The sequence below is a fragment of the Pelodiscus sinensis genome, chromosome 31 (genome assembly GCF_049634645.1).
Source record: "Pelodiscus sinensis isolate JC-2024 chromosome 31, ASM4963464v1, whole genome shotgun sequence".
NCBI lineage: Eukaryota > Metazoa > Chordata > Testudines > Trionychidae > Pelodiscus > Pelodiscus sinensis.
In genome coordinates this window covers 12,992,584-13,005,879 of record NC_134741.1, presented here as the reverse complement: position 1 = coordinate 13,005,879, position 13,296 = coordinate 12,992,584, and the positions used below count along the sequence as shown (strand labels likewise).

The following is a 13,296-nucleotide window of genomic DNA, read 5'->3' as shown; positions in this document are numbered from 1 at the left end:
TCTGCCGGTTTTTCATTTCGTCCCCCCGCACGTTCCTCCTCTCCCTACTCAGGCAGGAGCCCGGCTGGAGCTTCAGGGGAGAATTCTGAGGGAGCCGTTGGGGCCGTTACTCACCGCGCTGCAACTTCCGCTTCCGGGCAGCGCCGGGAAGGGAGGGGGAGCGGAGGCGCAGAACGAGATGAGGCGGAGGTGGGAGAGGGGCCGGGTGCTTAAATCGCTGCGGGGGGGGGCCCTCTTCGCTGCGTGCGGCGCGTATTGGCGCTTTGGGGACAACGGCTCCAACTGCCGCGCGGGGAGGGGGTCGGGCGGCGCGCGGGGACTTTGGCGGGGCTGGGCGGCCGCTCCCTGATGCTCCTGCCGGCCTGGGGGATGCGGACTGGGGGCGCACAGAGGGGCTGTGAGAGGGGACTGCAGAGTGTGCGGGGGGAGGGGCCCCGGCATGAGGGGCGCAGGGACGGGAGAGGCGGGCTCTGGCTGGGACAGGTGGCTGAGGGGCCCTGGCGAGGGCATGGGGTGAACAAAGCTTTGGGGACTTTTTGGTTTTTAATTTTGATTATTTTGTATTCTCAGTGCTGGTACCTCATGCACCCGCCCACCAGACCTGCCCCTCGATTGCTGAGCTCAGGAAAGTGACATGGCCCCTGTTCCCCAGCCCAGAGGCAGCCATGGCTGCAGAGAGCCCTGTGGAAAGTCTCTGGGAGAAAGCGACACGCGTCCGGTCTGTCTGGAGGATTTCGCAGCCCTTGTCACTTTGGAGTGTGGGCACAATTTCTGCCAGGCCCCCATCAGTCCTCAGTGCAGAGTCATTGAGCAGCAGGGAACCCTCTAGCCCAATCAGCGGCTGGCAAACGTAATAGAACTGGCCAAGCCCCTGTGTATCTTGCCAGCAAAATGATCAAGATAGGATGGGATATGTGGGAAGCACCAGGAGGCTCTGAAGCTGTTCTGTGAAGAAGATCAAACTCTCATCTGTGTGCTCTGTGACAGATCCCAGGCTCACATGATGGTGCCTATACAGGAAGCTGCCCAGGAGTACAAGGTACAGAGTTGCTATCCAATGTAATGGGAAATAACAGGCTAATTTCACTGACGGTTACCAGGCACAGGTGTGTCACAGCTCTTTAAAACCTTCATGGTACAAGAGATGCTGTAAAAAGTAAATGCTCTGGCTGTGTGGCAACTTGCATCAAGTCTTTACAGATACTTGATGTGGGAAATGTTTCTCTGAGGCTCTGAATCCTGAAACCCAGCCCACACTGGTGGCAGGAGGGGTTTTAACATAAGGGAAGATGTTAACAATCAGAGAGGTTTAGATCAGTGTTTCTCAACCAGTAGTATAAGTACCCTTAGGAGTATTTGAGAGAAGTCTGGGGGGTACATCAACACAACTGAAATTTGGAGAAAACTGAGTTTTTATTTGAAGTTTTACAGTGCTTCATTGTTTTTTGTACTCCGTGTGTCTGAAAACTGTTGGTACTGGGGATACTTATAATTTATTTATTTATATATATATATATATATATATATATATATATATATATATATATATATATATATATATATAGATAGATAGATAGATAGATTGGAAAAAGGGGTACTTTATTTTAGAAAAAGGGTTGAGAAACACTGGTTTGGATCACAAGAGCTGCAGGCCAGTCTATGGGAGTGAGCTGCCTTAGGACTGGAGAAGAGGAGGTTACAAGCAGTTACTGATTGGCTGAGAAACAGTAGTAATCTGTCATTTGCCTTATAGACCCACAATGGAATCAGGGCCCTGCACAACACCAAGGAATGGACAATCCCTAGTCTGAGCAGGTCACAGTCTAGTTAGGCAAATGGTGGGAAAGGAAAATGAGGCAGCAAGTCCCTCATGATCACCAAGCATGTCAGCGATGGAGTATAGCCCCGAACCCTGCACTCTCCAGACTCAGTCCAAGGCTACACTAACCACTAGGCTTCATTCCCCCCCACCCCTCAGCATCTCTGAACAGTGATGAAGTGTGGCCCGTAGGAGGGAAAGATGTTTGCTACAGGCCCCAGACCCAACAGAAGAGGAGGTTTCCCCCAGAGATGCTGAACTCCTGGGCTGCTGCCTGAGGGGTTAAACTCAGATGCTGCAGCCAGCAATAGATGAGGTCGCTGGCCTGGATGCTCTGTGTGGCTTCGGGTACCTTGAGTCCACCCTCAGCACTGCTCCAGGCATCACAGAGCCATGCCAGGCACCACTAGGATTTGACCGGGTTGTAGCAAGAGTTTAAACTGGTTAACTGATGCTCTAATACTTAAACTCCCCACTGCCCTCGGCCGTGCCCGCTTGCCCCTGGCAGCTAACATCAGTCTGCAGCTGCTGGAGGTCCTCCCACCTGCCGGCAATCCTTGTGGCCACCCCCGGCAGACCCCTGAGAGAGCCCTGCCCCCAGGAGAGCCCATGTCCACTACCGGTCTTGCCTGTCAGCAAGTTAAAAAATACTATCACTGATAAAATTGTAACCAGTTACATGATTACTATTTTTAACCCTTTTTACCTCCCACATCCCCACTTGAATCATTCTTTACGAAGGTGCCACCACTGATCCATCCCCCACCCTTACAGGCATCTTGTTGCATCCACCATCTCCTCCTGTCTCTTTTTTTATGGACAAGGCCACATTCAGGGTTCCCTTCCTCAATGTCCTCTAGGCTGGGACTCCAGGTTTATAAGCTAATTGTAAGTGTAAGGTTGGAGTGAATCACTGGTTTAGGTCAGGCTTGAACTCAAAACCTTAACACTTCTCTTCAGAGTACTGTCCTACAAGTATTGTCTGCTAAACAGCTGGGCTACATCAAGGTGTTTGTGTGTGGGGATGGTGGGGAGGGAGATGGGGCACAGAGGATGGAACCAGGCTATTATCTGTGGTGTCAGATGACAGACCAAGGCACAGTGGTTTTGCATTGCAGTGGGAAAGATCTAGGTTGACTATTAAGAAAAACAGTAGGAGGGTGGTGAAGTACTGGAAAAAGTTACCTAAGGAGCTGGTAGAATCTCCATTCCTGGAGGTTTTTAAGACCAGGCTTGCCAAAGTTCTGACTGGGGTGATTTTGGGGGGCTGAACTGGATTAGAGACCTCCTGTGACCTCTTCCAACTCTTGACTTCCATGAGTCTCTGAACTCTGGGTTTCACTGGCAGCATTGAAATAAAGGAAAACAGACTGCAATTAAAGGTGAAAACAAGAAGAAACTGTATTAGGGATTTTATACAATATTAAGGGAAAAGCAGGGGAGAAACCCGACGCAAACTAATAACCTTTAACAAAACAGTGGAAATGAACAGTAAAACCCTTAATGTCCCAACTGGACTGTGTGAAAATAATTGGTAAGTTCTACCCCAAATACAAATGGTTACTTTACTCTTCTGGACTGGAGTGGCTGAGCCAGAGGTGTGTTGCCCAAGACCTGCAACCTCTGGATTGGTTGAGAACCCTCAGGCAGGAATGCTAGAGAGTCCCTTGCTGGTAGTACAGGAACCCTGAAGAGGACGGCAGACAGGTGACACTTGTGTAGATGGAAGACAGTGGATGGGATGCCCTCTTCTATTTCTCTGACTGGCTTGCAGCTGGATCAGATCCCTTGGTGGTCTGAGGAGAGAGAGAGAGAGAGAGAGCTGACAACCTGTGCAAACATTGCCACTCAGATGAACAGCACCCACCCTGGGCTATGTCTGGATTTATAAAACATTCAGGGCGGGAAACCCCTGAGGTGGTTTTTACCATGTGAGCCCTCAGTGGGAACCAGTTCTGAGGTAAACAAGAAAAAGGTGGGAAAGTCCGGTCTGTGCAGGTTCTTGTTTACCACTTCCTATCCTGAGGTCACCTGGTATGCAGACTCCATATTGTTTTTGATAGACAGCCTAGAAATACCATTTAACGTTATCTCATGAACATACAAATTTGTGTAATTAACATATATACTTAATTGATTACCATCATCAGAAGGTTGGCCTACAGAGCATCCACACTGCCAAGCACCTTATGTTGAAATCTGTTCTCCTGCCTTGGGGAATAGTTATTGCAATATACCCTTAGTGTGGCTGCTCCAGTGCCATTATTTTGCAATAACCACTTTCCACAGTAATTTGTACTAATGACTCCCCAGTGCTTTGTGGGCCTCTGAGTCGAGATAGCGTGTCCACATTCACAGGGTCTGTCTGCCCCGCACTCATTTCGAGGCTCTCTCAGTGTGGACACACTATTTCAACTTTGTAAAAGCAGGAGTTAAGTCAAATGTCAGAGGAGGGCAGGACCAGGCCTATGTGTGACCACCCTCCAGCTCATCAAATGCTGAGCGAAGGCCTCGCCAAACAGCACGCAAGCGGCTGCTGATGCACTATGACCAGTGTGAGAAGGTGGCAGGAAAGCAGGGCCAGGCCCCCTCACCACTCTTACTCCAGGGGCTTAGTGAGGCAGGAGATGTTACCCCAAGAGACCTTTCCCCTGCAAGTGAGAAGCAGAGAAAATCAAGGGCCCAAACATGCTAATAAATAAGCCCCCCTCAAGGTCAGGGGCCCATCTGGAAGAGAAAAACTGCCCCACACAATTGCCGGGCATTAGCCTTTTCCCTCTGACAAAGACTGCAGTGGGAGCAGCCAGGGCTCCAGCCTGCCCAGCAACTCCTTCCCAGAGCAAAGCTGGAGTGAGACCAATGCTCAGAAGAGCTGAGAAAAGGTTTCTAGTCTGAAAATAGCAGGGTCTACACAAAGCAGTCAGAACAATTGCAATCCCTCAATCTTCTGATCTCAAGTCAGATGCCTTATCCATTAGGCCACACGGTCTTGCTTCTCTGGAATGGACTTCTTGAAATGTGTAAGTAGAAAAAAGTTTAGAACGTCCATCAGGTTTTACTATTTTCCTTGTTTGGGGAGTTTGAAATTATGTCTGAACTAGCGAATTATTTTTATTTTTTGTAACTAAGGATTTTTCCTGAGTCTGTCACTTCATGGTTATCTAGCACCTAGTCATTTATTGTGCTCGCAACAGTAGTTTAGTTTTGTTAATAAAAGTGTATTCCAATTTCTTTTGATTAACCGGTATTGGTTGATTGTTGTGTCCTTAAGTTTACGTGCCTAGTTATCCAGGCAGAGTCCATTGTTCTCTGTGGATTCCCTCTGTTTGTTTTCCCAACTCCAAACAAAAAGAAGGTTGAAGCAAGGGGCAAAGCTTTGCCTTTGGGAGGGGCTGCCCAAGTGATATCTTCCCTGGAAAGGGTTTATTGTGTTTTCTTTTATTTACTTGGGTGGTGGCAGCAAGAAATCAGTTTTAGTCTTTGGATCTCAGGGGGACTGAGATTGAACAAGTTTCTCTCTGGGGCTGTGTCTAGACTGGCCAGTTTTTCTGAAAAAATCAGCCACTTTTCCGGAAAAACTTGCCAGCTGTCTACACTGGCCGCTTGAATTTCCGCAAAAGCACTGACGATCTCATGTAAGATTGTTAGTGTTCTTGCGGAAATACTATGCTGCTCCTGTTTGGGCAAAAGTTTTGCGCAAAAGGGCCAGTATAGACAGCTCAGATTTGTTTTCTGCAAAAAAGCCCTGATCGCGAAAATGGCGATCGAGGCTTTTTTGCGGAAAAGCGCGTCTAGATTGGCGTGGACGCTTTTCCGCAAAAGGTGCTTTTGTGGAAAAGCGTCCGTGCCAATCTAGACGCTCTATTCCGAAAATGCTTTTAACGGAAAACTTTTCCATTAAAAGCATTTCCGGAAAATCATGCCAGTCTAGACGTAGCCTGAGAGTCACAGGCAGCTTTAATAGAGCTGAATCCCCATCTCTGTACTTGGAAGCTATGTCTACCCAGCACCTCTCTTGCAGTAAAACATGCAAATGAAGCTAAGCTTGAAATATTGCTGCACTTCATTTGTATCATTAATGAGGCTCTGTTTTTGCACAAGAAGTTTTTGCACAAAAAGGAGCCATCTACACAGCCTCTTTTTGCACAAAATTTCCCTCATGTGCAAGAGCTGTTCTTCCTGAAAAAAATGCTGGGGCAGCTCCTTAACTTTCCCCAGCCAAGGCGCCCAGCTGAGATCCCTGTCCTGCCCCCCTCTGAGCAGCAGTCAGATACTAAATCTCTTCAGGTCCAAGGAGAGTTCAGGGCTCAGCTCCTGGGACACCTCTCCCCAAATGGGGTAAGTCCCATTTAGCAATGAAATTTATGTCCATCAGTCTGTTTCATAAAGCAGGGGGAGGAGTGCTCCATCCCAGTGTCTACACTGAGATAATAGCCCTGTGGCCAGGCTGCAGCTGGCCCAGCTTAACTGTACCCCGCCTGCAGGACTTGAGTTGGAAGATTAGAAACATGCAACCAAGGCCAGTCCATGCCCCACATCTTCCCTCTGCTGTGCCCCCTCCCATTCCACTGCTGAGAGAGACTGACCATTGTCATTGCTCAAACCACACACAGAGCTTGTGGCAAAAGCTAGAACATGGTTAAAATACAATGAAAATTCTGGCAAATGATCATTTGTGTTGTGCTGGCTGCACATCTAACTAACTGGAGATCAAAGTGTGCGACCCAACGGCCTTTACACAAAGAGAAAAACCACCATTCAGGGTGGGCTGTTAAACATTGTCATGCTCCTAGAGTGAAACATCAGGAAACCTTTTCAGGCTCAAAAGCAGAAAATAAATAAATTTATCCCTTTTCTTCTGAAGTTGCTATACCTGCTTTACTGGTTGCCTCATTCCTTGGCTGTGTCCATTACAAAAATTCTCTGTGTCATCTCACTAAAACAAAAACCCCAAGCTCCGATGAGCAAACGATCTGGAGTAGCACAGAACAGTCCAGCAGCAATGGCACCCAGAGATTGAACGAGAGCTGTGAGATAGGACTGGTCACGCTGTGCTGGGAGGTTCATGGGGATTTCCCTACTCACACCCAGGCCTGTGACACTTTCTCCTGCAGCCCTCAGGAGCCTGACTTAGGACCACAGAAATCACACTGGGATCCCTGCACACAGAGCCCCCAAGCCACTGTGGGGAGTGACCCTTGGGGAGGTGCAGCGGTACAACAGGAGAGGATAAAACTCTCCATGGCAGAGACAGAGATTCCTGTGGCTAGGGTGGAGCATGATGGGGAAGGAAAGAACCCTCAGACTCACCCATCTACCTCCAGAGGCAGTGGAGGGAAAACATGTTTCACTGTCCCACGGTTTGAGCATCTAGTAAGCTTTGGCCCATTAGGTGGGAAATGGATGAACAATAAAGGCTTTTTATTATGGCCTGGGGTCAGATGAGTGTCTAGGAAGAAGCCAATCCAGCCCCACAGGGCACTCAGAGATGAGCAATCACTCTCTTATGACAGGATCAGGACACACCAGCTGCTCAGGGGCAGGTTACACTAGGTCCGTAAATTGTGGAGAATCCCAGGGCCAATCCCCACCAGATTTCCTGCCACAGAGAGCCTATGAGGCAGAGGCTGCAGAAGCAGAGGTGAGGGTCTTTAGGCCTCCCACAAAAGGCCTTGTGGGAATTGCCCCTCTCTTTGGGGCTGTCAGACTGCAGAAGGGCAGGGAGAAGGCAGAGGCAGCATCTCCCCTCCACAGCTCTCCCTGCTTTCTTATCCACTGTTCCTCAAACACTCAATAGCCCCAGCACCCAGCTCCATCAGCCTCAGCTGCTCCCTCCTTAGGCAGGGCCTGTCACTCCCTGCTCTATATTCACTGTGCATTGTGCACTTACCAGGGCAGGTGTGGATACAAATGTTATATCTGCACAGGGCTCTGAGGGTAAGAAACCAACTGGCAGCTCAGAGGAACTGTGGTGTGGACTCTCTGCCTGCCGGGGGGGGGGGGGGGGAAGCCCTGCTTGGGGCCCTTTCCCAGGATGGATGAAGGGCCAATTGCTACCCCACAGCTGCCCGCTTGGCTCTTGCAATGACCACTGTGGCTCTGAGCCTCCCTGTGGAGAGAGCAGAGTCTGAGAGAGCCACACCGATAGTTGCAGGCAGCTGCCCTCCCCCTGCCCCTGACTTGCCCAGGTCTGGGGCAGAGCCCTGCAACTCTGCACATATCTCCAGAGATTTGCAGAGCTATTTTTTGACAGCAGACACATGTTTTTATACCTGCACAGAGTTCCAGCCCATTTCCTCCACCAAACATCCTCCTGGTCCCTCAGTGTTTGGTTTCACAGATTCCAGCTTCCCTGTAGGATGTGAGGGGGGACTTAGCAGCATTTCTGAACACCCCTTTCAGGGAACAGGCCTAGGGCAGTGGGGGAACCCAGCCAATGGGAAATGGAAGATGAGGGGTGAGGATGGGTGCCCAGAAGGAAAGTCGGGCCTGGCCCAAATGTCCTTCTCATAATGCCAATGGCAGGGGGATCCCACCTGGGACAAGAAGGAGGGGGGAACTTGAGGCTGGCACAGGGAGCATCTGGAGGAGTTTGTCTCTTCCTTCTCCCCCTTGTGGCCCATCAGCTCAGCAGCATAGGCTGCAGCCAACAATAGGGGTGATTGGGGTTTCCCCTCTGCCTGGGGTTTGCTCAGACCGGACAGAGCCAGAGGGTCACTGACCAGTTGATGGCTGGGTGCTGCTGTCTCCTCCCCCCAGACCCGGCCAGTTGGGCTAAGTCTACACTGCGGAGCTATTTTGGGATATCCGAAGTAGTGTGTAATGCAAATTGCATAGCTTATTAACTACTTCGGTTGTCTCCATTTGCATCCCCAGTTCGAACTAGGGATGCAGTGTAGACGTACCCATAGTGAGTATTTGGGATCCAAGATCTCAAGTGGTAATTTGTGACAAAGCACTAAAGTGTTGGGTAGAGAAGAAAAATGACCTATATACAGAGGGTTCTAGCCTGGGGAGGGCAGGACTTGAACCCTCCAGAGCTGGCAAGGCTGCCCCCATGGGAGGACAAAAGGAAGCTGAAGACGTTTTGACAGTAGCCCAGGAAAGCTGTCAGCCTGGACATCACACAGACCCACAGAACAAAGCTCTGAAGTTGCAGCACAGACAGTCAGTGCTGGATGAGCATGAGACACACTGGCCCCCCTGGAACCGACTGCTACAGAGTGTTTTGAATGATTCCTTGGTATTCAAATCGCACACACCCCTTTTGCCCTTTGGTCCCTCTCCTGGCCCTGCCACCTGCTATGTGACGTCCCCTCTGCGCACGAGGCCGGCTTGGCTCCTGCACAGATTCCTCCCCTCCCCCGCGATTTGTCCCAGGTCCCGAGCAGGCTGCAGGCACAGGGGGAGCAAGGACCACAGCAAGGCTGGTTTGCACGGGGCTGCTCTGGCCCCGCCCCGCAGCAGTGGGTGCCGCCACCCGGCCCGGCCCTTTGTCCGGGGCACGTCCCCCACCTGCAGGCTGCGCTCTGGGGCGGGGAGCGGCAGCTTGTTTTCTGGCATCCCGCTGAGGTGCTGTCGATAACTGTGGGACTGGGGGAGAGGGACCCACAGAAAAGTCACGAGCCCCAGACACACCCAGCTCGCTGCCCGCGGAAACACGCTCAGGCGTAACGACGAAAACTGAAACCCTAATTTTTTTTTGCCTAGTTGCGGTTTCTGCCATGCATACATGAAATTCTGGGCTACTGCTTAAACCAGCTGCTGCGCTGGGGCCCCGGAGGGGGAGCCCAGGGCCCTGCGCTAGGCCAAAGGGCGCTGCAAATTATGAGCCACTCACGGACCCGCCTGCTCCCTGCCGCGCTGCGAACGGTCTGCTAATTCCCTCCTTCCCCCCCCCCATGAACCGACCCAGGCAGAGAGGATCGTGAGGGGCTAGGGGGGGGCGTGGTGGTGGGGAGGAGGGGGGAGAAGCAGGAGCAAAGGAAAGTGCTGCGTCTGCAAAGGGAACTTGCACCCCCCCGCACAACTCCCTCCCCTTCCAGTCCTGCCCCCTCAGCCCCATGACCACCCCCCCGCAGCTTGATCCCCTGCAGAGCTTCCCCCTTGCAGTTCAACTCCTGCCCCTCCCCCCCGCCTCGTCCATCAGCCCCTGACTGCCCTCACATCCCTTTCACGAGGCATACCTGCGCTGGTTGACAAAGGCTTCCTTGTCGACAGCGGCGCATCCAGACTGCCCAGATCTGCCGACAAACAGCTGATCATCAGCTGGTTGGCAGAGAGCGGCAGCCATTTAAATTTAAATGAAGCCGCGATTATTTAAATTGCAGCTTCATTTCCCTCTGCCGATCAGCCTAATCTACATGGCTCCATGGATGGAGCCATGTAATTTAGACACACCCTCAGGCTACGTCTACACTGGCCCCTTTTCCGGAAGGGGCATGTAAATTTCATGAGTCGTCGTAGGGAAATCCGCGGGGGATTTAAATATCCCCCGCGGCATTTAAATAAAAATGTCCGCCGCTTTTTTCCGGCTTTTAAAAAAGCCGGAAAAGAGCGTCTAGACTGGCCCCGATCCTCCGGAAAAAGTGCCCTTTTCCGGAGGCTCTTTGAAGTAAGAATAAGAGCCTCCGGAAAAGGGCACTTTTTCCGGAGGATCGGGGCCAGTCTAGACGCTCTTTTCCGGCTTTTTTAAAAGCCGGAAAAAAGCGGCGGACATTTTTATTTAAATGCCGCGGGGGATATTTAAATCCCCCGCGGATTTCCCTACGACGACTCATGAAATTTACATGCCCCTTCCGGAAAAGGGGCCAGTGTAGACGTAGCCTCAGTGTCTGTGTTGCTCTGCTGTGGACTGTGACTCCAGCTCTTTGTCTTTGCTAGGGCAGACCAGAGGTTCTGGCTCATCAGGACAGGGTGGTGGAGTGCCCTAGGGGACAGGTAGGTGAGCTCAGTGGTATGATTGACCCACCAGGTGACAGTTGCACTGTGGATTCACTGTGTTCATTCCCCTTAATGAACCATCAACACTGGTTTCTCCATTGATATCTGTGAAAAACTGGTTGTGAGCATTTCCATCACAGGGATGTAAAATCCCATGTAACTGGTTAAACATTGTTTAACTGGTTAACTGATTAAAGGGAGGGGGGCGAGTAGGGGGAGCGGCCCCTCTGCCACAGTCAAGGATAAGCAGGGAGCTGCTCCGGCCCCTACCAGTTACCTGGTTAACCATTCACATCCCTATTCCGTAACAGACATAGGAACACTTTGTAACTTCCTGTGCAACAAGAACACATACAGTCCAACAGGCTATTAATGTGTAACCAGTCAAGACTTTGAGCATGATACATAACCAGGCATACTCTGTCCAAAACATATCATCACAGTACATATGGGGATGCCAGCCAGCGTGTTGCTTTGGAGTACAAAGTGTCACAGAGGAGAAAGATATTGGACCATTCTAAACCATTATTCCTTGAAGGGCCCAGGACCAAGCACCCCTTTATGGTGTGGACAGCAGGACAAGGTCCCCCTCTCTCCCAGTCAGCACAGGGAGGGTTTTGGAGTTCAGACCCACCTGGGGAGGATCAAAAGCTGGATCAGTGACTGGCCAGACAACTCAAGAAGAAGCTGCAGACCCAGCTGCTCAGTTGTGGAGATGGAGAGCTCAGCTGGGGGACAGCCCCAATGGAGAGGGCTGAGTATACAGGCCAGGCAGGCCAGGACTGAAATCACCCAGCCCCAAGAAGGAAGGCTGGGAAACCCAGAATTTATTGAGGTTAGCAGGTTAATTTGATGTAATTAGCCCAAAGAAAGGGGGAATATTGTTCTTAAATACTCTACTTATAACTGGATTATTCTCCATATTTAGAGAGAAATTGAGGTAGGTTCCTGGAGGACTGTCCCAGGATACAAGCAGGTGCAATGGTCCAGAACATAAGAACAGCCACACTGGGTCAGACCAAAGGTCCATCTACCCCCTGTCTGCCAACAGTGGCAAATGCCAAGTGCTCCAGAGGGAGAGAACTGAACAGGTAATGATCAAGCGATCTCTCTCCTGTCATCCATCTCCACCCTCTGACAAGCAGAGGCTAGGGACACCATTCCTTACCCATCCTGGCTAATAGCCATTAACGGACTTAACCTCCATGACTTGATCCAGCTTGCATGTATAGCTTGAACCCACAAGCTACCAGGCACATTGTTCCCTATAAACTATGGGTTTGGGTGGCCACGCAGGAGAGTTTTGAATGCTGCCCAGCTGATTAGCAGAGCGCCCACAGTTGGCAGCAGCTGGCAGGATGCGTTCCTACTGGAGGTGTGCATCTTCACATGCCTTGGTGCACATAACATTTATTCCACACGTGGATTGAAACAATTAGAGGGAACATTGCCAGATACCCTCAGCCACTCAGCTCTCCAAAGGCTCAAGTCCTATCTGAGCAGAGGATTTTGGCTCATGCAATTGCGTTGAAGCAGAAAGCACTCTACTGCATTGCATTGCTCTGGCTACTGCAGCATGCAGCATCCCTCAAAACGCAAGGGCTGCACTGCGCTAGCAGGACAGAGAAAGGAGAGCAGCCCTTGAACTGAGACAGATGCTGTCACTTTAAATTGCATCATGCGGCAATGCATTGGACTGCGCTGGTATAGGTCACAGGGAGCATTAAGCCTGGGTCCACAACATGGCTTCATGTGTGGCTGAATCTGTTTTCAGCAAGGAGGGAGGCGCTGTGGGCTGAGTTAAGCATGGATTTGGGGCTCCTAAGCATCTTAAAGCTAATGGATGAGGGAGGTGAAGGGAGAGTGGCCAGTCCATTCAGAGGACAGAGATAGCAGAGGGGCAGAGCAGCAGGATAATGCAGGGGCTGTAAGAAGGGGGATAAGTGCTGTGCCCCCTCACATTCCCAACCCCCTGGGTTAGAGCAGGCCCCTACTGAGACGCTGACAGCAAGGTCACTTCTGTCCCAGACACCTTAACCCTCGCCACATCCTTGCTATCCCTTCCCCGCTGTTGTCACTGTAGGACGCACCTCCTTCCTCTAGTCTCCAGTCCCCACAGTGAGAGAGCCCCTTTGTGCCCCTAGTGACTGCTTCACACGCACGTGCATGTGCACGCACACATGAACTCCCACATAGATGCTGCTGTGCCTACCAGGAGCCAGCTGCTGCTGGTGGGAACTGCTGCTGCAGAGGGGTGATTGAATAAGTGTCCTGTGAGGTACATGGGGTCTGCAGGGTGCCAGCAACCAAGCCTAGCTCAGAGGAACAGGGCAAGAGTATTGCAACTTGCAGTGCTGGGAGCAGATAGCAAGCCCCGTGCACCTGCATGGCGAGGCTCCGGGGAGAGGTTAAGTGTGTGAGTGGAATGAGAGAGGGCCCTGCCCCCTCTGCCAGCTGCCGGCCGGCTGCCGGCTCCTCCTGCCCATGGTGTTTGGGGCATTTGCCCCCTCATGCCTTTCACCACGTCACCTCTG

General features: G+C 51.3%; 1 protein-coding gene across 5 annotated transcripts in view; it reads left to right on the top strand.

Moving 5' to 3' along the window:
* The window catches only part of LOC102454089 (solute carrier family 22 member 6-like), a 29,090-nt gene that overhangs the window by 249 nt on the left and 15,545 nt on the right, over positions 1-13,296 (top strand). For 4 of the 5 annotated variants that reach the window (XR_012898301.1, XM_075912962.1, XM_075912960.1 and 1 more), the window contains exons 1-2: positions 50-189; positions 571-1,039. Coding sequence is in view for 4 of the 5 variants with exons in the window: in XM_075912962.1 (XP_075769077.1) it covers positions 1,001-1,039 (39 nt within the window). In the remaining variant the exon portion in view is untranslated. Of the gene's footprint in view, positions 1-49; positions 190-570; positions 1,040-13,296 lie in introns of those variants that run through there. The other variant, XM_075912961.1, reaches the window with a different exon arrangement.